The sequence below is a fragment of the Strongylocentrotus purpuratus genome, unplaced genomic scaffold (assembly GCF_000002235.5).
Source record: "Strongylocentrotus purpuratus isolate Spur 01 unplaced genomic scaffold, Spur_5.0 spur5_scaffold_19, whole genome shotgun sequence".
NCBI lineage: Eukaryota > Metazoa > Echinodermata > Echinoidea > Camarodonta > Strongylocentrotidae > Strongylocentrotus > Strongylocentrotus purpuratus.
In genome coordinates, this window is record NW_022145604.1 from 9,067,015 (window position 1) to 9,092,589 (window position 25,575).

General features: G+C 39.6%; 2 protein-coding genes across 2 annotated transcripts; both read right to left on the reverse strand.

The window, feature by feature from the left end:
* Window positions 1-1,507: 1,507 nt before the first annotated feature.
* Window positions 1,508-10,500, reverse strand: LOC115926223 (integumentary mucin C.1-like). Its single transcript, XM_030990894.1, has 9 exons — window positions 10,244-10,500; window positions 8,858-9,087; window positions 7,977-8,112; window positions 6,038-6,250; window positions 5,216-5,656; window positions 4,645-4,857; window positions 2,868-2,972; window positions 2,032-2,472; window positions 1,508-1,671 (listed from the first exon to the last, which is right to left on the reverse strand). Exons 1-9 carry the CDS (start codon window positions 10,362-10,364, stop codon window positions 1,508-1,510), a joined length of 2,064 nt encoding a protein of 687 aa, XP_030846754.1. The 5' UTR covers window positions 10,365-10,500.
* On the reverse strand, window positions 10,445-25,481 carry LOC105441168 (mucin-2-like). Its single transcript, XM_030990895.1, has 19 exons — window positions 25,053-25,481; window positions 24,483-24,695; window positions 22,903-22,926; window positions 22,470-22,574; window positions 21,273-21,713; window positions 20,731-20,943; window positions 18,436-18,876; window positions 17,894-18,106; window positions 17,031-17,510; window positions 16,527-16,739; window positions 15,703-16,143; window positions 15,160-15,372; window positions 14,336-14,776; window positions 13,765-13,977; window positions 12,445-12,468; window positions 12,011-12,115; window positions 10,813-11,253; window positions 10,714-10,763; window positions 10,445-10,453 (listed from the first exon to the last, which is right to left on the reverse strand). Exons 1-19 carry the CDS (start codon window positions 25,423-25,425, stop codon window positions 10,445-10,447), a joined length of 4,653 nt encoding a protein of 1,550 aa, XP_030846755.1. The 5' UTR covers window positions 25,426-25,481.
* Between the last annotated feature and the right edge of the window lie 94 nt (window positions 25,482-25,575).

The following is a 25,575-nucleotide window of genomic DNA, read 5'->3' on the forward strand; positions in this document are numbered from 1 at the left end:
GATCACCTTGTACATGTTTTACACTACTTATTTGAAGTGCTTATTTGGAGTTGGAAAAGATAAATACTTGGGGTTGTTGTTGTCATTGTGGTAGTTGTTTCAGTAGTGGTGACTTCAGGTGTCGTTGTCGTGACGGTGGTTGTCTCTTCGACAGCTGTGGTACTTCCTGTTGTCATGACTGTAGTCGCCATTTCTGTCGTGGTAGTGGTAGCCGGCGTTGTAGTGGTTGCTGGTGTGGTAGTGGTAGCAACACTCGTGGTCACCACAGTAGTTATGGTCTCTGTATGTCAACACACATTTGGAAGAACAAGCAGTAATAATCTATGGTGCTTATACCAGAAAATTAAATGCCTTGATCCGTGTCTTGTGTTCAAAAGAATGCATATTTCAACTGAGGTAATGCTCATTCTGATGCGATTCTTGTACATCTAGAAAGTAAAAAGGATAACAGTATCGACTTTCATTCTCATTTTTCCCTTATAATGAGTTACATACATTGTTTACATGTTATGCGTAGCAAGAATCACAGGAGCTTGCTTTGCCTGGTAAAAGCCTCGACGGAATATGCGGGAAATGATACTTCCCATGTGGCCTAATTACGTACTGAAGCCGATTATTATGAAATGGGTTATATTCACCTGTCTTGATGCATCCATCAAATCGGACGACAACGTCTACTGAAGAAGCGTTTTGAGGCAGAATGTCGGGCACGGAAAAGACCAAAGCATCCACGGGTTCTTCTCCGAGTGCCCCAAGTCTAAACATTCCGGTGGTTGGGCCAGTTGAATTGACTTCACCAAAGTCTTGACCTGTCGTTCCGTTTGAAAAGGTGACGCTGTCGAGACGAATCATCATGGGCGGACTTCCAGTTGTTGCATCGTCAACACTCAGGATGACGGCTGTCACTCTGGTTAGGACTTTGTATCCAGCATCACTACTTCCGAATCGAACGGTGATTGACGATGTCCCACTGGAAAGTGTGACAGTTTGACCTGGAGTAACGTTAGCCATGTCGGATGTCTGGAGTGTTATCACTGGATCCGGCTTACTATCATCATTTAGGTTTTCTGCGCAATCACCTGACACGAAATCAAATGTCACACAAAAGAAAAGAGACACACAGCAATTAGACACAGAGGGTTGCTGTAAAGTTTTTGCATTATCCCGCATTTCCCTTTGCAGAATACAACATGTGCTATATTGTATTCAACAAGCAGAACAGGGCACAACAAGCACGAATAATGAAGCATGTTATAAACAGCTCCATCTGAATTTCTGAAAACTGTTATCTCTGTGTGGCCAAGGATACATCAAACATTGCTAAACCGTACGCTTCTTTCTGCATTTAGGTACTTCAATGATAATACCATTTCCAGCCAAGTAGAAAAGGTGAAATATCTTTGGAAATGTTTTACTCTGGGAATATACAGTGATTATTTTGAGGTGAAAAGGATGAGTACCTGGAGTTGTTGTTGCCATTGTTGTAGTTGCCTCAGTGGTGGTGACTTCAGGTGTCGTTGTTGTGACGGTGGTTGTCTCTTCGACAGCTGTGGTACTTCCAGTTGTCATGACTGCAGTCTCCATCTCTGTCGTGGTAGTGGTAGCCGGCGTTGTAGTGGTCGCTGGTGTGGTAGTTGTAGCAACACTCGTGGTCACCACAGTAGTTATGGTCTCTGTATGTCAACACACATTTAGGAGAACAAGCAGTTATGGTCTATTGTGCATATACCAGAAAATTGAATGCTTCGATCTGTGTCTTGTGTTCAAAAGAATGCATATTTCAACAGAGGTAATGCTAATTCTGATGCGATTTTTGTACATCTAGACAGTAGACAAGATGATAGTATCGACTTTCATTCTCATTTTTCCCTTCTAACGAGTTACATACATTGTTTACATGTTATACATGGCAATAATCACAGGAGCTTGCTTTGCCTGGTACAAGACTCGACGGAATATGCGGGAAATGATACTGCCGATGTGGCCTAATTACGTACAGAAGCCAATTGTTATGAAGTAAGTTATATTCACCTTTCTTGATGCATCCATCAAATCGGACGACAACGTCTACTGAAGAAGCGTCTTGAGGGAGAATGTCGGGCACGGAAAAGACCAAAGCATCCACGGGTTCTTCTCCGAGTGCCCCAAGTCTAAACATTCCGGTAGTTGGGCCAGTTGAATTAATTTCACCAATGTCTTCAGCTGTCGTTCCGTTTGAAAAAGTGACGCCTTCGAGACGAATCATCATGGGCGGACTTCCTGTTGTTGGATCGACAAAACTCAGGATGACGGCTGTCACTCTGGTCAGGACCTTGTATCCAGCATCACTACTTCCGAATCGAACGGTGATTGACGATGTCCCACTGGAAAGTGTGACAGTTTGATCTGGAGTAACGTCAGTCATGTCGGATGTCTGGAGGGTGATCACTGGATCCGGCTGACTATCATCATTCAGGTTTTCCGCGCAGTCACCTGACACGATATCAAATGTCACACAATAGAAAAGAGACACACAGCAATTAGGCACAGTGGGGCGCTGTAAAGATTCTGCATTGTCCCGCATTTCTTTTTGCATAATACAAAATGTGCTATATTGTAATAAACAAGCAGAACAGAGCTGAACAGAATTCCAAGAATTTACAGAACCCTTAATTTGAATACGATAAAGAAGGAGGTTTCAAAAATGAATACCTGTCGCTGACTTGGACTGAAATCCAGTATTGGATCACCTTGTACTACGTTTTAAATGGACATCAGGACATTTCTTTGTATAAAGTTGATGAGGTGTAAAGTCACCTGACTTTGATTTCCTAAAAAATTGATATGTAAGACACAAAGAAAGTGTACACAATTTTCAAAAATCCTACCTGGTGTTGTTTTGCCAGAAGTAGTTGTAGACAGGGTGGTAGTATCACTGCTTGATGTGGTGGGCGTAGTCAAACCTGATGTTCGGGTCCTCGTTGTGGTAGTTTCTATGACATGAGGGCAGCAAGAGAAATGCCAGTTGAAGTTGTATGTCAACACATACTTATGAATGAATTAGATTTTGCAACGTCCGATCGTTCTAACATCGAATTTGTATACATGCCACCAACCTAAAATGATGTTGGAAACCTGGATCCTTTTGCAGAAACGTCAATATTAAGGGTATTATGAGGCTATTTCATAATTTGTGCCATTGCATCAGGTCATTTCCGGAGGACGAAATATTCTGCTCAAAATGTAAAATTGTAATTATGTAAAAAAAAAAATCCGTCCCAATGCTTTATATGAGAAAAACAAAAATAACGCATTTTTTGGAATGGCCGTTATCTTTCAAGTTAGTGATTAATTTTCAAAGCTCATTGTAGTGTTATGAACAGAATTCTGGTTACACATTTGCTTGTACAAATTTTGACCGAATTTAAGAGATTGTTGTATGATCAGTGGAACTAAAATCGCCCGTCGAAGTGATATACGTTTGTTTTAAGCGCCTGTATGAATGCACAATATCCGGTCTACAGTTAATCCAGCTAACAGAGTTCCTATCAGATCCAAATAAATTTGGATTAAGAAAATATTACAAAAGAAACTTTTGTACATACCGGTATCGCCCTTTTCAGTTGTTTCTGTTAAATGAGGAAGGAGGGTAATGGTTATTCGTTAAGGTTATTTATCAATTTGAAATGATGTTCAACAAAAATGAGGGATTGTTCATAAATAATAGAAGTTTGGCACTACTTTTACTACTGAGGGTACTGATGCTGGATCCTCAAGACTGACTCGATTTGCCAGACACGTGTTCTTTTTGAGGAAAAACACCTGTAGTATGAATGCTATATATTATTATAATTAGTAATATCATAATTAGTATTGCATTGAAGCCCCCTGCCATGCCTTTTATCATTCAACGTGTGTTTGGCATGCATATCCTCCTTCTTCTTCTTTCAAACTCCCATTCTTTTTAAGTGCTTATATATGAGACTTATCTCGGTCCATTCATGTTTTCTGTTCTGTTCAAATTTCCCATGCATATTCTTTAGCATATCATCGTGGTTACTGAGTTCTTTCTTTTCTACTAAATTATTCCTGCATGAACGTTCAGGCGCCATTTTGTCCATTTGAGCCCTGTTTTCTCGCTTTTATATCTGCCTGCCTACCTCCACTATGCTAGATACTACAGACTTGTAACAAATTGCTCTAGATATTCCAGGAGTAGCTTTTCCAACTGTGATGGATAACCTGCCCTTCAAGAAACCATTTGCACACTCTAAATTCAAAAGCGTAATTGAGCCTTGCAAAATGTATTGAAGTTCGTGAAATATATTCCTGGAATACGAACAATCGCTTCAACTTTCTCATATTAATTCCTTTATTTCTAAATTTGTCACAATATATTTTTTTCTTCAAACACTGCAACGCCTTAACCTCATTTTAGGCAAGAATAACCATGACGGATATAAATAATGGCATCTAAAGTTCTGAAAATGGTTATCTTTGTGAGGCCGCAGCTTGATCATACGTTGCAAAACCTATACACCGTGTTTTTTAAGTAGATACTTCAAGATTATACCCTTTCCAGCCAAATATATGGGTGTGATCACCTTGTACATGTTTTACACTACTTATTTGAAGTGCTTATTTGGAGTTGGAAAAGATAAATACTTGGGGTTGTTGTTGTCATTGTGGTAGTTGTTTCAGTAGTGGTGACTTCAGGTGTCGTTGTCGTGACGGTGGTTGTCTCTTCGACAGCTGTGGTACTTCCTGTTGTCATGACTGTAGTCGCCATTTCTGTCGTGGTAGTGGTAGCCGGCGTTGTAGTGGTTGCTGGTGTGGTAGTGGTAGCAACACTCGTGGTCACCACAGTAGTTATGGTCTCTGTATGTCAACACACATTTGGAAGAACAAGCAGTAATGATCTGTTGTGCATATACCAGAAAATGAAATGCCCTCGATCCGTGTCTTGTGTTCAAAGAATGCATATTTCAACTGAGGTAATGCTCATTCTGATGCGATTTTTGTACATCTAGAAAGTAAACAGGATAATAGTATCGAGTTTTATTCTCATTTTCCCCTTCTAATGAGTTACACACATTGTTTACATGTTATACATGGCAAGAATCACAAGAGCTTGCTTTGCCTGGTACAGGACCCGACGGAATATGCGGGAAATGATACTTTCCATGTGGCCTAATTACGTTCGGAAGCCAATTATTATGAAGCAGGTTATATTCACCTGTCTTGATGCATCCATCAAATCGGACGACGACGTCTACTGAAGAAGCGTTTTGAGGGACAATGTCGGGCACGGAAAAGACCAAAGCATCCACGGGTTCTTCTCCCAGTGCCCCAAGTCTAAACATTCCGGTGGTTGGGCCAGTTGAATTAACTTCACCAAAGTCTTGAGCTGTCGTTCCGTTTGAAAAGGTGACGCTGTCGAGACGAATCATCATGGGCGGACTTCCAGTTGTTGCATCGTCAACACTCAGGATGACGGCTGTCACTCTGGTCAGGACCTTGTATCCAGCATCACTACTTCCGAATCGAACGGTGATTGACGATGTCCCACTGGAAAGTGTGACAGTTTGATCTGGAGTAACGTCAGTCATGTCGGATGTCTGGAGGGTGATCACCGGATCCGGCTGACTATTATCATTCAGGTTTTTCGCGCAGTCACCTTAAACGATATCAAAATTCACATAAACGAAATGAAACACACAATAATTAGGCACAGTAGGGCGCTGTATAATATGTGGATTTTCTCGCTTTTTCGTTTGCAGAATACAACATGTGCTATATTGTATTCAACAAGCAGAACAGGGCACAACAAGCACGAATAATGAAGCACGTTATAAACAGTTCCATCTGAATTTCTGAAAACTGTTATCTCTGTGTGGCCAAGGATACATCAAACATTGCTAAACCGTACGCTTCTTTCTGCATTTAGGTACTTCAATGATAATACCATTTCCAGCCAAGTAGAAAAGGTGAAATAACTTTGGAAATGTTTTACTCTGGGAATATACAGTGATTATTTTGAGGTGAACAGGATGAGTACCTGAAGTTGTTGTAGCCATTGTTGTAGTTGCTTCAGTGGTGGTGACTTCAGGTGTCGTTGTCGTGACGGTGGTTGTCTCTTCAATAGCTGTGGTACTTCCTGTTGTCATGACTGCAGTCGCCATTTCTGTCGTGGTAGTGGTAGCCGGCGTTGTAGTGGTTGCTGGGGTGGTAGTGGTAGAAACACTCGTGGTCACCACAGTAGATATGGTCTCTGTATGTCAATACAAATTGGGAAGAAAAAAATATCAATTGTGCAAATTCTAGAAGATCAAATGGTACGATCAGCGTCTTGTGTACAACAATTTGCATATCTTATCCGAAGTATTGCTTATTTTGGCAAGGTACTGATACATCTACACATGAACCGGAGATAAAGATCAAACTGCGTCGTTCTATTTTTTTTTTCTACTAAGTTACACTATTGGGAATGATTTCATCGCAGAAAATGTTGCTTTGATCAAGATTTGAAGTAAGTTTCCGGAGTAGATACTGCCCATCAGACCTATTAACATTAGGAAACTATTTCATGAAGACATTTATATCCAACGGTCTTTCCCGGTGCTTGCATCTTTAGTCTATTCCTTTTCTTTCATTCGTCCTTGTTGACCCAGGTGCATTACATATCTTTAGTAATGATCACTGTTGGGCCCACAGGAAAAGAAGTATTTAAGGGAGTGTAAACTGACGTTTAAACTACATATAAACGTGTTTTTCAGCGTAGCCTGACTCGTGGTCAATAGACCAGTTCACGGTTAGCACATTACTGCAATGACCCCGAATATCCACAGATCTTCAAAACATGAAGAGGTCCCACTTTTTACATTTTGGAATAATCACTCCTACAGCGATGGAGGTGCTAGTCTTTGTTTCCCCTTTTCAAAGAATACTTCCACCTGTGTATCATGGATTGCACTGAATGTGCAAGAATGAATAACGATTACATAACTTTCATGAGCACGTATCCAGTATTCCGTCTCCGTGTATTTCAAATTTGTTCTGCAATGACCTTGATCTGCTCATGCTCAGACTGCAACCGTGAACTGGCTTATTGGGTAATATACGACTACGGACGACCCGACCGCAGCTATCACGTGCTTGCAACATACGCGAAACCGAACCGTGAGGAGAACTTCGGCCTGTTTCGCGAACGCTGACCATTTAGTCACTGACTACCGTTAATCAAGTCCATTCGCTTACGTGCAGTTGTCCAAAAGAAGACGTAGATGGCATTAATCAGTATTCGCCGAGCTACACGGCATTTAATAGGGACTTTTAGATTTACACGACGAGAACGTGGACCGCCACATCCTTAAAGGCAATGTTACGTGCTTTTAAGGCACTGCCGGGCACGGCCCAGTGTCTTAACACAATGTCACACGCGGCAGCCCACGCTCTCGTCGTGTAAATCTAAAAGTTCCTACTACTAGTCAAACAAAGACGATAATATTATTTTCATTGTTAATTTTAGTAGTATCAGTAGTGTTAATTGAAATTGTTATTATCATTGTTGAAATTATATCAGTATTATCATGATTAGTATTGTTATCAGTATTATCATTATTAGTATTATTATCATTATTATTTTTGTTACAATCATTATCATTAATATTCATGATCACCATAATCATCACAGTACTCACTCGTTGTAACAATGCAAAATTGGTAGAAGTCATTGCTGTTGTTTTTACACCTTGACTCATGGTAACCACGGTTGTCTCAATTTATGAAACAAGGCACAGTAGAAAATGATAATGAAATGCAGAGCACATTATGTATATCCTTCATCATATTTCATGAATATATTTTCAATACAAACTTGACATCTGTAGACTCAATTAGAAACAATATTTCTTTTGAACCTTTTTTTTTCCTCAAAAAGATATCACAACGGCGGTTTACCGCTTCGTGGCTGAAGGAGCCTTAAACAAAACTCTCACCTGTACAACCGTAGATTTGTAATCTCCAGATAACATCTTCGGTATCAACCGGTGTAACCAATAGATTGGTTATCATATTAGGAATGTTGATATAAACTCGATCCATACTTTGTTCTGATGCATCGACTGCAAACTCCTGCAAAATGGTACATGTTTGAATACTTTAACATATATATTCCTCTTTAATTCATTTAAAGCAACTGCAGACATTTTGAATAATTTTCTAAAATAAATTATACTTTTTAAAGAGGCAGTCCCAGTGATTTTTTTAAAAATTTCTTCTCACAATTTGTGCCATTCCCTTAATTGTCTGTTTGTTAATTAATGTTTTAATTCTTTGGTAAATGGTGGTTAGCATTCCCCAAAACTCACTGTTGGCATTATTACGTGACCCACGCGTTTTGAAAATATTGTACAGAAATGTAATACCAGCCGTATTGACTAACAATCTTTGCTTTTATCCATTCCGATCGGTCATTCCAGTGAACATTCTTTGCTGCCTATACACTCAGCAACAACAAAAGAAAATATCAGTTAGAATAGCCATTGAATAATAAATGGGTCTCTGAAGAAAAACAATTGTAAAGAAATGGGGCATCAGGCCATCCAAATGTTGATGGCTATTGGATATATCGTATGGCTCTTCCACGATCTTGGGGGGGGGGGGGTAGAGGCATCTTGACTTGAGACTACGGTTGACATCCATAGCTTAATCTTCATTGTTTCTCATTCTTTGATTTCATTGTTGAACTAGATGCTTACAGATGCACAAGGCCGTTCAAATTTGAATAGCTATTGGCTCTATGTATGATTTAAGAGTGTCCACTTTCTTTAACTTTGCTGTGTGTGTAATTTGGTGGGAAATAAGTTTAAAATCTCACCGTTGGCGATTCATCACCACCTACATACTGTAGGCTATCAGTCGGGGCAGTTCTGTACTCCACTCTAAAGGAACTAGTCAATCCTTGAACTGCTAAACTTGTTACCCGTACTGGCTGCGAGAAAGTAGCTATAAACCCGGATGATGGATTAGAGGGATCACTTGGAGCAGCGCTCAAATCGGTGATACTCACGACTCCGTCCAATTTTACCAGGGGTTCAGCACAAACCTCTGAAAAGATTAAACAAAGAGAAATTTCTGTATGTTTCTCTCTTGCCAATGTCACATACTTTTCTGTCCTTTTAGTGTAGTAACAATAATAAATAAAATATGAAGTTTAAATCTTTGTAACATTTTGAACATCACCTCCGTAGCATGAGGAAAGAATGAAATAGAGTGTACAATATGGAGCGTGAACAAATGGGAATGTGGTGGTATAGTGATTAATTTCTGTATCTGTCAATCAAAGGTTTGGGTTTCTGAATCCCTTTCCGATATTAAAATCCCTTTGCACGACGATAATCCATAATTGCCTCTCTCCAGGCAGCTGTTAACGGCTACGCAACATGCTATCACTCTTAATAGTTGGCATCACAGCCATGAACTGACGTTGGAGCCTCAAGACCGGCTCAATGTGCCTGACACGTGTTCTTGATGATGAAAAACACCTTTAATGTTAATGCACATAACAACTTATTAGAATAATTAATATGGTAATATGTAATGACTTTTTACTTATTTAACGCGTGTTTATTATTTCTCCTTCTTCTTCTCCCAAAATCCCTACCATTTCAAATACTTGTGACCCCTATGTAGGTCCATTCGTCTTATCCGATTATGTTCAAATTTCCGATGCATATTCCTTAACATATCATCGTGGTTATTGAGTTCTTTCTTTTCTACTAAATTATTCATGCATGATCGTCAAGGCGCCATTTTGTCCGTTTGAGCCCTATTCTCATGCCTTTATATCGGCCTGCCTACCTCCACTATGCTAGATATAACAGTCTTGTAACAAATTGCTCTAGATATTCCAGGAGTTGCTTTTCCAACTGTGATGGATAACCTGCCCTTCAAGATACCATTTCCATATATTCTAAATTTTTCACCATGTATTTTTTTTCTTCAAACACTGCAACGCCTTAGCCTAATTTTACGCACAAATAACCATGGGGAATATAAATAGTGCCATCTAAAGTTCTGAAAATGGTTATCTTTGTCAGGCTGCAGCTTGATCATACGTTGCGAAACCCTATACAACGTATTTTGTGAAGTAGATACTTTAAAAGTATACCCTTTCTAGCCAAATATATGGGTGTGATCACCTTGTACATGTTCTACACTAGTAGTTTGAAGTGCTTATTCGGATTTGAAAAAATATAAATACCTGGAGTTGTTGTCTTTGTGGTAGTTGTTTCAGTGGTGGTGACTTCAGGTGTCGTTGTCGTGACGGTGGTTGTCTCTTCGACAGCTGTGGTACTTCCTGTTGTCATGACTGCAGTCGTCATTTCTGTCGTGGTAGTGATAGCCGGTGTTGTAGTGGTTGCTGGTGTGGTAGTGGTAGCAACACTGGTGGTCACCACTGTAGTTATGGTCTCTGTGTACACAAATTTAAAAGAACAAGAGGTAATGATCTATTGTGCATATACCAGAAAATGAAATGCTTCGTTCCGTGTCTTGTGTTAAAAAAAAAATCCATATTTCAACCGAGGTTAAGCTCATTCTGGTGCGATTTGTGTACATCTAGAAAGTAAACAGGATAATGGTATCAACTTTCATTCTCATTGTTTCCTTCTAACGAGTAACATGCATTGTTTACCTGCTATACATGGCAAGAATCACAGGGGCTTGCTTTACCTGGTACAGGACTCGAAGGAATATGCGGGATATGATGCTGCCCATGTGGCCTATTAAGATACGGAAACCATTTTTGTTTAGAAAGTAAGTTATATTCACCTGTCTTGATGCATCCATCAAATCGGACGACAACGTCTACTGAAGAAACGTTTTGAGGGACAATATCGGGCACGGAAAAGACCAAAGCATCCACGGGTTCTTCTCCGAGTGCCCCAAGTCTAAACATTCCGGTGGTTGGCCCACTTGAATTAATTTCACCAATGTCTTGAGCTGTCGTTCCGTTTGAAAAGGTGACGCTGTCGAGACGAATCATCATGGGCGGACTACCTGTTGTTGTATCGTCAACACTCAGGATGACGGCTGTCACTCTGGTCAGGACCTTGTATCCAGCATCACTACTTCCGAATCGAACGGTGATTGACGATGTCCCACTGGAAAGTGTGACAGTTTGATCTGGAGTAACGTTAGCCATATCGGATGTCTGGAGTGTTATCACTGGATCCGGTTTACTATCATCATTCAGGTTTTCCGCGCAATCACCTGACACGATATCAAATGTCACACAAAAGAAAAGAGACACACAGCAATTAGGCACAGTGGGGCGCTGTAAAGTTTTTGCATTATCCCGCATTTCCCTTTGCAGAATATAACATGTGCTATATTGTAATCAACAAGCAGACTAGAGCAATTGCAGAATGTGGTTAACTTACAGAACCATTCGCCCTTCCTGTTTTATACGATTTCATTCGGGTCATTTTGCGATGGCTTTACAGATCGTTACGAGTTAATAGCAGCACTTTACGTTTAATTACGAGTACTTTACGAATATATATGTATATTGTACGTATTCTTAAGTATTGTTTACGATTTAGGGAAAGGTATCAAACTTGCAAAGTCTGAAGGACACGTAACTAACTCGTAACTATTCGTAACTACATGTAAATAGGTCGTAGCTCACACGTAAAAGCTTTGATGAATTGTAATATTCCGTAATATACTCGTAACGATACGTAAAAAGCTAGTAAAATGCCCGTAAGTTGCTCGTAGTTATCCGTGACAACACGTATTAAATCGTGACATTTTGACGTAAGTACGATGTAATAAATCGTAATAAACTGTAAATAGCTCTTAATAACTCGTTGCAATCTTAAATCGGTTGTAAAAGTGGGCAAATTGTAATAATCCGTGAAAAATCTGTGAATTTGTGCGATCAGTAAGGACTCGTAAGGCAAATCCGTGTATGTGAAGGGGGTATTATGGGCAAAAATTTAGTATAAACAAAATTCCAAAATCCTACCAGGCGTTGTTTGGCCAGAAGTAGTTGTAGACAGGGTGGTAGTCTCACTGCTTGATGTGGTGGGCGTAGTCACAGCTGATGTTCGGGTCCTCTGTGTGGTAGTATCTGTGACATGAAGGCAGCAATAATTAGACAAAAAGGTTCAAAGAAAAGCCAAGAGAGGCAGGTGATTTTTCTAAGCGAATTCTAATGTAGAATAACTTTGAATAATGAACAAAATTTTGATTGTTCATTTGCATGTACACATGCTTTAAATATTTGAGAGACTGTTGTATGATTTCTGGTTTCAAAGTGATATAGGCCTACATTAGTTTCAAGCGCCTATATAAAAGTTCCATATCCAGTCTGATGGTAATCCAGCTGAGAGTTGCTATTACTTTGCAAAGCAATTCGAAATTAGATTGTATAGACAAAATAACGACATTTGTACTTACCCGTGTCGCCCCTATCGGTTGGTTCTGTTGAATAAGAAAGGAGAGTAATGGTTATTCGTTAAGGTAATTTATCAATTTGAAATGATGTTCAACAAAAATGAGGGATTGTTCATAGATAATCCAAGTTTGGCACTACTTTCACTTCCCTTGACGAAGAGGGAAGGGTAAAAGAGAGTTATCTGTTTTAGTGTAGTACCTACAAGAAATTAAATATAACATTTTAAATCTTTGTTACATTTTGAACATCTCCCTTGTAGCATGAGGAAAGCTGTTGAAACAGAGTGTACACTCTGGAAAAGGAACGAATGGGAATTTGGTGGTATAGTGATTTATTTTTGTATCTGTCAATCCAAGATTTGGAGGTTGAATCCCAGTCTGACATTAAAATCCTTTTGCAGGACGTTAATCCATTTTTTGCCACACTCCAGTCAGATGTTATCAGTTACACAATATGCTAGAGCACTGTATATTTGGTATCTCGGCCATGATGAGGGTACTGATGCTGGATCCTCCAGACAAGCGTCTTTTTGAGGAAAAACACCTGTAGTATGAATGCTATATATTATTATAAGTATTAATATCGTAATTAGTATTGCATTGAAGCCCTCAGTCGTGCCTTTTATCATTCAACGTGTGTATATATATACCTATTCTCCTTCTTCTTCTTTCAAACTCCCATTCTTTTTAAGTGCTTATATATGAGACTTATCTAGGTCCATTCATCTTCTCTGTTCTGTTCAAATTTCCCATGCATATTTTATAGCATATCATCATGGTTACTGAGTTCTTTCTTTTCTACTAAATTATTCCTGCATGAACGTTCAGGCGCCATTTTGTCCGTTTGAGCCCTGTTTTCTCGCCTTTATATCTGCCTGCCTACCTCCACTATGCTAGATACTACAGACTTGTAACAAAATGCTCTAGATATTCCAGGAGTTGCTTTTTTACAACTGTGATGGATAACCTGCTCTTCAAGATAACATTTCAATACTCTAAAATCAAAACCGTAATTGAACCTTGCACAATGTATTAAACTTCTTGAAATAGTAATCATGGAATACAAACAATCGCTATAACTTTCTCATATCAATTCCTTTATTTCTATGTTTTTCACCATATTTTTTTTTCTTCAAACACTGCAACGCCTTAACCTATTTTTAGGCACGAATAAATTACACGTTGCGAAACCCATACACCTTTTTTGTAAGTAGACACTTCAAGATTATACCCTTTCCAGCAAAACATGCGGGTGTGATCCCCTTGTAAATGTTCTACACTAGTAGTTTGAAGTGCTTCTTCGGATTTGGAAAATATAAATACCTGGAGTTGTTGATGTCATCGTGGTAGTTGATTCAGTGGTGGTGACTTCAGGTGTCGTTGTCGTTACGGTGGTTGTCTCTTCGACAGCTGTGGTACTTCCTGTTGTCATGACTGCAGTCGTCATTTCTGTCGTGGTAGTGGTAGCCGGTGTTGTAGTGGTTGCTGGTGTGGTGGTGGTAGCAACACTCGTGGTCACCACTGTAGTTATGGTCTCTGTATTCACACATTTGGAAGAACAAGCAGAAAAGATCTATTGTGCATATATCAGAAAATGAAATGCTTTGATCCGTGTCTTGTGTTAAAAAGAATCCATATTTAAACCATGGTTAAGTTTATTCTCCTGCGATTTTTGTACATCTAGAAAGTAAACAGGATAATAGTATCAACTTTCATTCTCATTGTTTCCTTCTAACGAGTAACATGCATTGTTAATCTGCTATACATGGCGAGAATCACTGGAGCTTGTTTTACCTGGTACAGGACTCGAAGGAATATGCGGGATATGATGCTGCCCATGTGGCCTATTAACATATGGAAACCAATTTTTGTTTAGAAAGTAAGTTATATTCACCTGTCTCGATGCATCCATCAAATCGGACGACAACGTCTACTGAAGAAGCGTTTTGAGGGACAACGTCGGGCACGGAAAAGACCAAAGCATCCACGGGTTCTTCTCCGAGTGCCCCAAGTCTAAACATTCCGGTGGTTGGCCCACTTGAATTAACTTCACCAATGGCTTGAGCTGTCGTTCCGTTTGAAAAAGTGACGCTGTCGAGACGAATCATCATGGGCGGACTTCCTGTTGTTGCATCGTCAACACTCAAGATGACGGCTGTCACTCTGGTCAGGACCTTGTATCCAGCATCACTACTTCCGAATCGAACGGTGATTGACGATGTCCCACTGGAAAGTGTGACAGTTTGATCTGGAGTAACGTTAGCCATGTCGGATGTCTGGAGTGTTATCACTGGATCCGGCTTACTATCATCATTCAGGTTTTCCGCGCAATCACCTGTCAAAAAATCAAATGTCACATATAAAAAAAGAGACACAGCAATTAGACACAGAGGGGCGCTGTAAAGTTGTTACATTATCCGGCATTTCCCTTTGCAGAACACAACATGTACTAAATTGTAATCACCAAACAGAACAAGGCACAACAAGCACGAATAATCAAGCATGTTATAAACAGCTCCATCTGATTTTCTGAAAAATGTGATCTCTGTGTGGGCAATGCTACATCAAACATTCCAAACTGTAAACTTCCTTCTGCATTTAGATACCTCAATGATAATACCATTTTAAGCCATGTTAACAAGGTGAAGCATTTTTGGTGCATGTTTTTTATACTCTGAAAATATAAAGTGATTATTTGGAGGTAAAAAGGATAAATACCTGGAGTTGTTGTTGCCACTCTAGTAGTTGTTTCAGTGGTGGTGACTTCAGGTGTCGTTGTCGTGACGGTGGTTGTCTCTTCGACAGCTGTGGTACTTCCTGTTGTCATGACTGCAGTCGTCATTTCTGTCGTGGTAGTGGTAGCCGGTGTTGTAGTTGTTGCTGGTGTGGTGGTGGTAGCAACACTCGTGGTCACCACTGTAGTTATGGTCTCTGTTGACAAACATTTGGAAAAAAAAGCAGAAATGATCTATTGTGCATCTACTAGAAAATGAAATGCTTTGATCCGTGTCTTGTGTTAAAAAGAATCCATATTTAAACCAAGGTTAAGTTCATTCTGCTGCGATTTGTGTACATCTAGAAAGTAAATAGGATAATAGTATCAACTTTCATTCTCATTGTTTCCTTTTAACGAGTAACATGCATTGTTTACATGTTATACATGGTACAAGACTCGAAGGAATATGCGGGAAATGATGCTGCCCATGTGGCCTATCAACATGCGGAAAACATTTTTTTTTATAGAAAATAAGTTACATTCACCTGTCTCGATGCATCCATCAAATCGGACGACAACGTCTACTGAAGAAGCGTTTTGAGGGACAATGTCGGGCACGGAAAAGACCAAAGCATCCACGGGTTCTTCTCCGAGTGCCCCAAGTCTAAACATTCCGGTGGTTGGCCCACTTGAATGAACTTCACCAATGTCTTGAGCTGTCGTTCCGTTTGAAAAAGTGACGCTGTCGAGACGAATCATCATGGGCGGACTTCCTGTTGTTGCATCGTCAACACTCAGGATGACGGCTGTCACTCTGGTCAGGACCTTGTATCCAGCATCACTACTTCCGAATCGAACGGTGATTGACGATGTCCCACTGGAAAGTGTGACAGTTTGATCTGGAGTAACGTTAGCCATGTCGGATGTCTGGAGTGTTATCACTGGATCCGGCTTACTATCATCATTCAGGTTTTCCGCGCAATCACCTGTCAAAAAATCAAATGTCACATAAAAGAAAAGAGACACAGCAATTAGACACAGAGGGGCGCTGTAAAGTTGTTACATTATCCCGCATTTCCCTTTGCAAAACACAACATGTACTAAATTGTTATCACCAAACAGATCAAGGCACAACAAGCACGAATAATCAAGCATGTTATAAACAGCTCCATCTGATTTTCTGAAAAATGTGATCTTTCTGTGGCCAATGCTACATCAAACATTCTAAACTGTACACTTCCTTCTGCATTTAGATACCTCAATGATAATACCATTTTAAGCCAAGTTAACAAGGTGAAGTATTTTTGCTACATGTTTATTATATTCTGGGAATATAAAGTGATTATTTGGAGGTGAAAAGGATAAATACCTGGAGTTGTTGTTGCCACTCTAGTAGTTGTTTCAGTGGTGGTGACTTCAGGTGTCGTTGTCGTGACGGTGGTTGTCTCTTCGACAGCTGTGGTACTTCCTGTTGTCATGACTGCAGTCGTCATTTCTGTCGTGGTAGTGGTAGCCGGTGTTGTAGTTGTTGCTGGTGTGGTGGTGGTAGCAACACTCGTGGTCGCCACTGTAGTTACGGTCTCTGTTTACAAACATTCGGAAGAACAAGCAGAAATGATCTATTGTGCATATACTAGAAAATGAAATGCTTTGATCCGTGTCTTGTGTTAAAAAGAATCCATATTTAAACCAAGGTTAAGTTCATTCTGCTGCGATTTGTGTACATCTAGAAAGTAAACAGGATAATAGTATCAACTAACATTCTCATTGTTTCCTTTTAACGAGTAACATGCATTGTTTACATGTTATACATGGTACAAGACTCGAAGGAATATGCGGGAAATGATGCTGTCCATGTGGCCTATCAACATGCGGAAAACATTTTTTTTTATAGAAAATAAGTTACATTCACCTGTCTCGATGCATCCATCAAATCGGACGACAACGTCTACTGAAGCAGCGTTTTGAGGGACAATGTCGGGCACGGAAAAGACCAAAGCATCCACGGGTTCTTCTCCGAGTGCCCCAAGTCTAAACATTCCGGTGGTTGGCCCACTTGAATTAACTTCACCAATGTCTTGAGCTGTCGTTCCGTTTGAAAAAGTGACGCTGTCGAGACGAATCATCATGGGCGGACTTCCTGTTGTTGCATCATCAACACTCAGGATGACGGCTGTCACTCTGGTCAGGACCTTGTATCCAGCATCACTACTTCCGAATCGAACGGTGATTGACGATGTCCCACTGGAAAGTGTGACAGTTTGATCTGGAGTAACGTTAGCCATGTCGGATGTCTGGAGTGTTATCACTGGATCCGGCTTACTATCATCATTCAGGTTTTCCGCGCAATCACCTGTCAAAAAATCAAATGTCACATAAAAGAAAAGAGACACAGCAATTAGACACATAGGGGCGCTGTAAAGTTGTTACATTATCCCGCATTTCCCTTTGCAAAACACAACATGTACTAAATTGTTATCACCAAACAGATCAAGGCACAACAAGCACGAATAATCAAGCATGTTATAAACAGCTCCATCTGATTTTCTGAAAAATGTGATCTTTCTGTGGCCAATGCTACATCAAACATTCTAAACTGTACACTTCCTTCTGCATTTAGATACCTCAATGATAATACCATTTTAAGCCAAGTTAACAAGGTGAAGTATTTTTGCTACATGTTTATTATATTCTGGGAATATAAAGTGATTATTTGGAGGTGAAAAGGATAAATACCTGGAGTTGTTGTTGCCACTCTAGTAGTTGTTTCAGTGGTGGTGACTTCAGGTGTCGTTGTCGTGACGGTGGTTGTCTCTTCGACAGCTGTGGTACTTCCTGTTGTCATGACTGCAGTCGTCATTTCTGTCGTGGTAGTGGTAGCCGGTGTTGTAGTTGTTGCTGGTGTGGTGGTGGTAGCAACACTCGTGGTCGCCACTGTAGTTATGGTCTCTGTTTACAAACATTTGGAAGAACAAGCAAAAATGATCTATTGTGCATATACTAGAAAATGAAATGGTTTGATCCGTGTCTTGTGTTAAAAAGAATCCATATTTAAACCAAGGTTAAGTTTATTCTGCTGCGATTTGTGTACATCTAGAAAGTAAACAGGATAATAAAATCATCTTTCATTCTCATTGTTTCCTTCTAACGAGTAACATGCATTGTTTACATGTTATACATGGTACAAGACTCGAAGGAATATGCGGGAAATGATGCTGCCCATGTGGCCTATCAAAATGCGGAAAACATTTTTTTCATAGAAAATAAGTTACATTCACCTGTCTCGATGCATCCATCAAATCGGACGACAACGTCTACTGAAGAAGCGTTTTGAGGGACAATGTCGGGCACGGAAAAGACCAAAGCATCCACGGGTTCCTCTCCGAGTGCCCCAAGTCTAAACATTCCGGTGGTTGGCCCACTTGAATTAACTTCACCAATGTCTTGAGCTGTCGTTCCGTTTGAAAAAGTGACGCTGTCGAGGCGAATCATCATGGGCGGACTTCCTGTTGTTGCATCGTCAACACTCAGGATGACGGCTGTCACTCTGGTCAGGACCTTGTATCCAGCATCACTACTTCCGAATCGAACGGTGATTGACGATGTCCCACTGGAAAGTGTGACAGTTTGATCTGGAGTAACGTTAGCCATGTCGGATGTTTGGAGTGTTATCACTGGATCCGGCTTACTATCATCATTCAGGTTTTCCGCGCAATCACCTGACACGAAATCAAATGTCAAACAAAAGAAAAGAGCCACACAGCAATTAGACACAGAGGGGCGCTGTAAAGTTGTTGCATTATCCCGCATTTCCCTTTGCAGAACACAACATGTACTATGATCAATCTGGACAGCAGAAATCCAGATTTACACCGAAATTATTTAGTTTTCAGGTTCTAGATTTCTCTTTTACTTTTCTTCAAGGCTATGTGAAAGAAACCAGTAGCCAGAATTAATTACAAATGTATCATTACCCTTTAAGTGAGGGTTCTGCCTAATATTTAAATATTTCATGAATTGCAAAATTAACAAATTCATAAATTACACATGAATTGTTAATGTGTTACAATGGCAACGAATAATAAAACAGGCTTTCAATCATTTTGTTTCGGTAATTTTATTTTTCTTTGTAAAGCAAGACATTCAGTATTGAAAAATAAGCATAGTAAAGCAAAGGGCATAATAATTTCAGAAATACAAACAAAAAAAGTTAATTTTAAGACTCATGACTCTTATTACTATAGCAACACAAGTCCCTGGATAAATGTTACATCTATCAATTGAGCACTAAATGGTATAAGCGTTATACCAAACAACAGGGCACTAAATGGTATAAGCGTTATACCAACCTACAGGGCACTAAATGGTATAAGCGTTGTACAAACCTGCAGGGCAGTAAGTGGTATAACGCTTATACCATTTAGCGCCCTGTAGGTTGGTATAACCAGGGACTTGGAACTAACAAGTCCCTGGTATAACGCTTATACCACTCAGTGCCCTGTAGATTGGTATAACGCTTATACCATTTAGTGCCCTGTAGGTTGGTAGAACGCTTATACCATTTAGTGCCCTGTAGATTGGTATAACGCTTATACAATTTAGTGCCCTGTAGGTTGGTATAACGCTTATACCATTTAGTGCTCTGTAGATTGGTATAACGCTTATACCATTTAGTGTCCTGTACATTGGTAAAACGCTTATACCATTTAGTGCTCTGTAGATTGGTATAACGCTTATACCATTTAGTGCCCTGTAGGTTGGTATAACGCTTATACTTTTTAGTGCTCTGTAGATTGGTATAACGCTTATACCATTTAGTGCCCTGTAGAATGGTAATATCTTTTTTATTCATTATTATTTTGATAAGGAATGAATATGACATTTGTAATTATGTTACCTGTCTATTATATTTTTTATTCATTATTATTTTGATCAGGAATGAATATGACATTTGTAAATATGTTACCTGTCAATTGGTGATTTAAACAATAAAATAAAAATAAAATGCATCCCTGTATGAATACAATTTTCTGGTTTGTTTTAATTGCTTTGTGTTTTAAGATGAGGTACAAGGAAAGAGAGTGAATGCATGGTCATGTAGAGAGGTTGAGATGAATTTTATTTTGTTCTTGCAAAAGATAGGAAATAAAAAGGAACATTTACCTTTATTTCTACCAATTAATAACAGAGATTTGTGACTTGATGGTTAATAAAAGATCAATTAAAACAAGGATTTCATAGCATTTTCTGTATTTTTTACAGTCCAGAAATGAAGAAATAGTCCAGAATGAAATAATTAGTTGTTTATATTATAATCACCAAACAGAACAAGGCACAACAAGCACGAATAATCAAGCATGTTATAAACAGCTCCATCTGAATTTCTGAAAAATCTTATCTCTGTGTGGCCAATGCTACATCATACTTTCTAAACTGTACACTTCTTTCTGCATTAAGATACCTCAATGATAATACCATTTTAAGCCAAGTTAACAAGGTGAATTATTTTTGGTACATGTTTTTTATACTCTGGGAATATCAAGTGATTATTTGGAGGTGAAAAGGATAAATACCTGGAGTTGTTGTTGCCACTCTAGTAGTTGTTTCAGTGGTGGTGACTTCAGGTGTCGTTGTCGTGACGGTGGTTGTCTCTTCGACAGCTGTGGTACTTCCTGTTGTCATGACTGCAGTCGTCATTTCTGTCGTGGTAGTGGTAGCCGGCGTTGTAGTTGTTGCTGGTGTGGTGGTGGTAGCAACACTCGTGGTCACCACTGTAGTTATGGTCTCTGTAAACACAAATTTGGAAGAACAAGCATAAATGATCTATTGTGCATATACCAGAAAATGAAATGCTTTGATTCGTGTCTTTTGTTAAAAAGAATCCATATTTAAACCAAGGTTAAGTTCATTCTGCTGCGATTTGTGTACATCTAGAAAGTAGACAGGATAATAGTATCAACTTTCATTCTCATTGTTTCCTTCTAACGAGTAACATGCATTGTTTACATGTTATACATTGTACAAGACTCGAAGGAATATGCGGGAAATGATGCTGCCCATGTGGCCTATTAACATGCGGAAACCATTTTTTTTATAGAAAATAAGTTACATTCACCTGTCTCGATGCATCCATCAAATCGGACGACAACGTCTACTGAAGCAGCGTTTTGAGGGACAATGTCGGGCACGGAAAAGACCAAAGTATCCACGGGTTCTTCTCCGAGTGCCCCAAGTCTAAACATTCCGGTGGTTGGCCCACTTGAATTAACTTCACCAATGTCTTGAGCTGTCGTTCCGTTTGAAAAGGTGACGCTGTCGAGACGAATCATCATGGGCGGACTTCCTGTTGTTGCATCGTCAACACTGAGGATGACGGCTGTCACTCTGGTCAGGACCTTGTATCCAGCATCACTACTTCCGAATCGAACGGTGATTGACGATGTCCCACTGGAAAGTGTGACAGTTTGATCTGGAGTAACGTTAGCCATGTCGGATGTCTGGAGTGTTATCACTGGATCTGGCACACTATCATCATTCAGGTTTTCCGCGCAATCACCTGACACGATATCAAATGTCACACAAAAGAAAAGAGGCACACAGCAATTAGGACAGTGGGGCGCTGTAAAGTTGTTGCATTATCCCGCATTTCCCTTTGCAGAAAACATCATGTGCTATATTGTAATCAACAAGCAGAATAGAGCAATGGCAGAACGTGATTAACTTACGGAACCATTCGCCCTTCGTTTGTTTTACGATTTCATTCGGGTCATTTTGCGATGGCTTTACAGATCGTTATGAGTTAATAGCAGCACTTTACGTTTAATTACGAGTACTTTACGAATATATACGTATACTGTACGTATTCTTAAGTATTGTTTACGATTTAGGGAAAGGTATAATACATGCAAAGTCTGAAGGACACGTAACTAACTCGAAACTATTCGTAACAACACGTAAATAGGTCGTAGCTCAGACGTAAAGGCTTTGATGAATTGTAATATTCCGTAATATACTCGTAACGATCCGTAAAGAGCTAGTAAAATGCCCGTAAGTTGCTCGTAATCATCCGTGACAACACGTATTAAATCGTGACATTTTGACGTAAGTACGATGTAATAAATCGTAATAAACCGTAAATAGCTCTCAATAACTCGTTGCAATCTTAAATCGGTTGTAAAAGTGGGCAAATTGTAATAATCCGTGAAAAATCTGTGAAATTGTGCGATCAGTAAGGACTCGTAAGGCAAATCCGTGTATGTGAAGGGGGTATTATGGGCAAAAATTTAGTATAAACAAAATTCCAAAATCCTACCAGGCGTTGTTTGGCCAGAAGTAGTTGTAGACAGGGTGGTAGTCTCACTGCTTGATGTGGTGGGCGTAGTCACAGCTGATGTTCGGGTCCTCTGTGTGGTAGTATCTGTGACATGAGGGCAACAATAATTGGACAAAAAGATTCAAAGAAAGCCAAGTGAGGCAGGTGATTTTTCTAAGCGAATTCTAATGTAGAATAACTTTGAATAATGAACAAAATTTTGATTGTTCATTTGCATGTACACATGCTTTAAATATTTGAGAGACTGTTGTATGATTTCTGGTTTCAAAGTGATATAGGCCTACATTAGTTTCAAGCGCCTATATAAAAGTTCCATATCCAGTCTGATGGTAATCCAGTTGAGAGTTGCTTTTACTTTGTAAAGCAAATTGAAATTAGATTGTATAGACAAAATATCGACATTTGTACTTACCCGTGTCGCCCCTATCGGTTGGTTCTGTTGAATGAGAAAGGAGAGTAATGGTTTTTGTTAAGGTAATTTATCAATTTGAAATGATGTTCAACAAAAATGAGGGATAGTTCATAGATAATCCAAGTTTGGCACTACTTTCACTTCCCTTGAAGAAGAAGGAAGGGTAAAAGAGAGTTATCTGTTTTAGTGTAGTACCTACAAGAAATTAAATATAAAATTTAAATCTTTGTTACATTTTGAACATCTCCCTTGTAGCATGAGGAAAGATGTTGAAACAGAGTGTACACTCTGGAAAAGGAACGAATGGGGATTTGGTGGTATAGTGATTTATTTTTGTATCTGTCAATCCAAGGTTTGGAGGTTGAATCCCAGTCTGACATTAAAATCCTTTTGCAGGACGTTAATCCGTTTTTTGCCACACTCCAGTCAGGTGTTATCAGTTACACAATATGCTAGCGCACTGTATATTTAGTATCTCGGCCATGATGAGGGTACTGATGCTGGATCCTCAAGACAAGTGTTCTTTTTGAGGAAAAACACCTGTAGTATGAATGCTATATATTATTATAATTATTAATATGGTAATTAGTATTGCATTGAAGCCCTCAGTCGTGCCTTTTATCATTCAACGTTTGTATATATATATATATATATACCTATTCTCCTTCTTCTTTCAAACTCCCATTCTTTTTAAGTGCTTATATATGAGCCTTATCTAGGTCCATTCATCTTCTCTGTTCTGTTCAAATTTCCCATGCATTTTTATAGCATATCATCGTGGTTACTTATTTCTTTCTTTTCTACTAAATTATTCCTGCATGAACGTTCAGGCGCCATTTTGTCCGTTTGAGCTCTGTTTTCTCGCCTTTATATCTGCCTGACTACCTCCACTATGCTAGATACTACAGACTTGTAACAAATTGCTCTAGATATTCCAGGAGTTGCTTTTTTCCAACTGTGATGGATAACCTGCTCTTCAAGAAAACATTTCAACCGGGCATGGTGGCTCAGTCGTTAGAGCGCCCGCCTCATGAACGGGAGGTCGTGGGTTCACACCCCGGCCGAGTCATACCAAAGACTTATAACAATGGGACCTTCTGCCTTCTGGCTAGGCGCTCAGCATATTAGATTGGAGAAGTGTAGTAATAACATATTATGTTATGCAGGGCCCGCTGCAAGAACAGTTTCATAACTGAAGTTGCTACCCTGGGTAAATAAAAGTTATTATTATTACTCTAAAATCAAAACCGTAATTGAGCCTTGCACAATTTATTGAACTTCTTGAAATAGTAATCCCGGAATACGAACAATCGCTATAACTTTCTTATATCAATTTCTTTATTTCTAAGTTTTTCACCATATATTTTTTTCTTCATATATTTTTTACTTCAAACACTGCAATCCCTTAACCTATTTTTAGGCACGAATAAATTACACGTTGCGAAACCCATACACCTTTTTTGGAAGTAGATACTTCAAGATTATACCCTTTCCAGCAAAATATACGGGTGTCATCCCCTTGTAAATGTTCTACACTAGTAGTTTAAATTGCTTATTCGGATTTGGAAAAATATAAATACCTGGAGTTGTTGTTGTCATTGTGGTAGTTGATTCAGTGGTGGTGACTTCAGGTGTCGTTGTCGTTACGGTGGTTGTCTCTTCGACAGCTGTGGTACTTCCTGTTGTCATGACTGCAGTCGTCATTTCTGTCGTGGTAGTGGTAGCCGGCGTTGTAGTGGTTGCTGGTGTGGTGGTGGTAGCAACACTCGTGGTCACCACTGTAGTTATGGTCTCTGTATACACACATTTGGAAGAACAAGCAGAAATGATCTATTGTGCATATACCAGAAAATGAAATGCCTTGATCCCTGTCTTGTGTTAAACAGAATCCATATTTAAACCAAGGTTAAGTTCATTCTGCTGCGATTTTTGTACATCTAGAAAGTAAACAGGATAATAGTATCAACTTTCATTCTCATTGTTTCCTTCTAACGAGTAACATGCATTGTTTACCTGCTATACATGGCAAGAATCACAGGGGCTTGCTTTACCTGGTACAGGACTCGAAGGAATATGCGGGATATGATGCTGCCCATGTGGCCTATTAACATACGGAAACCATTTTTGTTTAAAAAGTAAGTTATATTCACCTGTCTCGATGCATCCATCAAATCGGACGACAACGTCTACTGAAGAAGCGTCTTGAGGGACAACGTCGGGCACGGAAAAGACCAAAGCATCCACGGGTTCTTCTCCGAGTGCCCCAAGTCTAAACATTCCGGTGGTTGGCCCACTTGAATTAATTTCACCAATGTCTTGAGCTGTCGTTCCGTTTGAAAAAGTGACGCTGTCGAGACGAATCATCATGGGCGGACTTCCTGTTGTTGCATCGTCAACACTCAGGATGACGGCTGTCACTCTGGTCAGGACCTTGTATCCAGCATCACTACTTCCGAATCGAACGGTGATAGACGATGTCCCACTGGAAAGTGTGACAGTTTGATCTGGAGTAACGTTAGCCATGTCGGATGTCTGGAGTGTTATCACTGGATCCGGCTTACTATCATCATTCAGGTTTTCAGCGCAATCACCTGACACGAAATCAAATGTCACACAAAAGAAAAGAGACACACAGCAATTAGACACAGAGGGGTGCTGTAAAGTTGTTGTATT

Coding starts and splice junctions, on each gene's coding strand:
- LOC105441168 (XM_030990895.1), bottom strand. CDS start 25,425: ATGGCTAACGTTACTCCAGATCAAACTGTCACACTTTCCAGTGGGACA. Junction 13,978..14,335: donor TGATGGATGCATCGAGACAG/GTGAATATAACT, acceptor GTGTGAATACAG/AGACCATAACTACAGTGGTG. Junction 11,254..12,010: donor TTCTGGCCAAACAACGCCTG/GTAGGATTTTGG, acceptor ATATCGTGTCAG/GTGATTGCGCGGAAAACCTG.
- LOC115926223 (XM_030990894.1), bottom strand. CDS start 10,364: ATGACGACTGCAGTCATGACAACAGGAAGTACCACAGCTGTCGAAGAG. Junction 9,088..10,243: donor CACAAAGACAACAACTCCAG/GTATTTATATTT, acceptor TAATCTTTTCAG/AGGTTTGTGCTGAACCCCTG. Junction 4,858..5,215: donor TGATGGATGCATCAAGACAG/GTGAATATAACC, acceptor GTTGACATACAG/AGACCATAACTACTGTGGTG.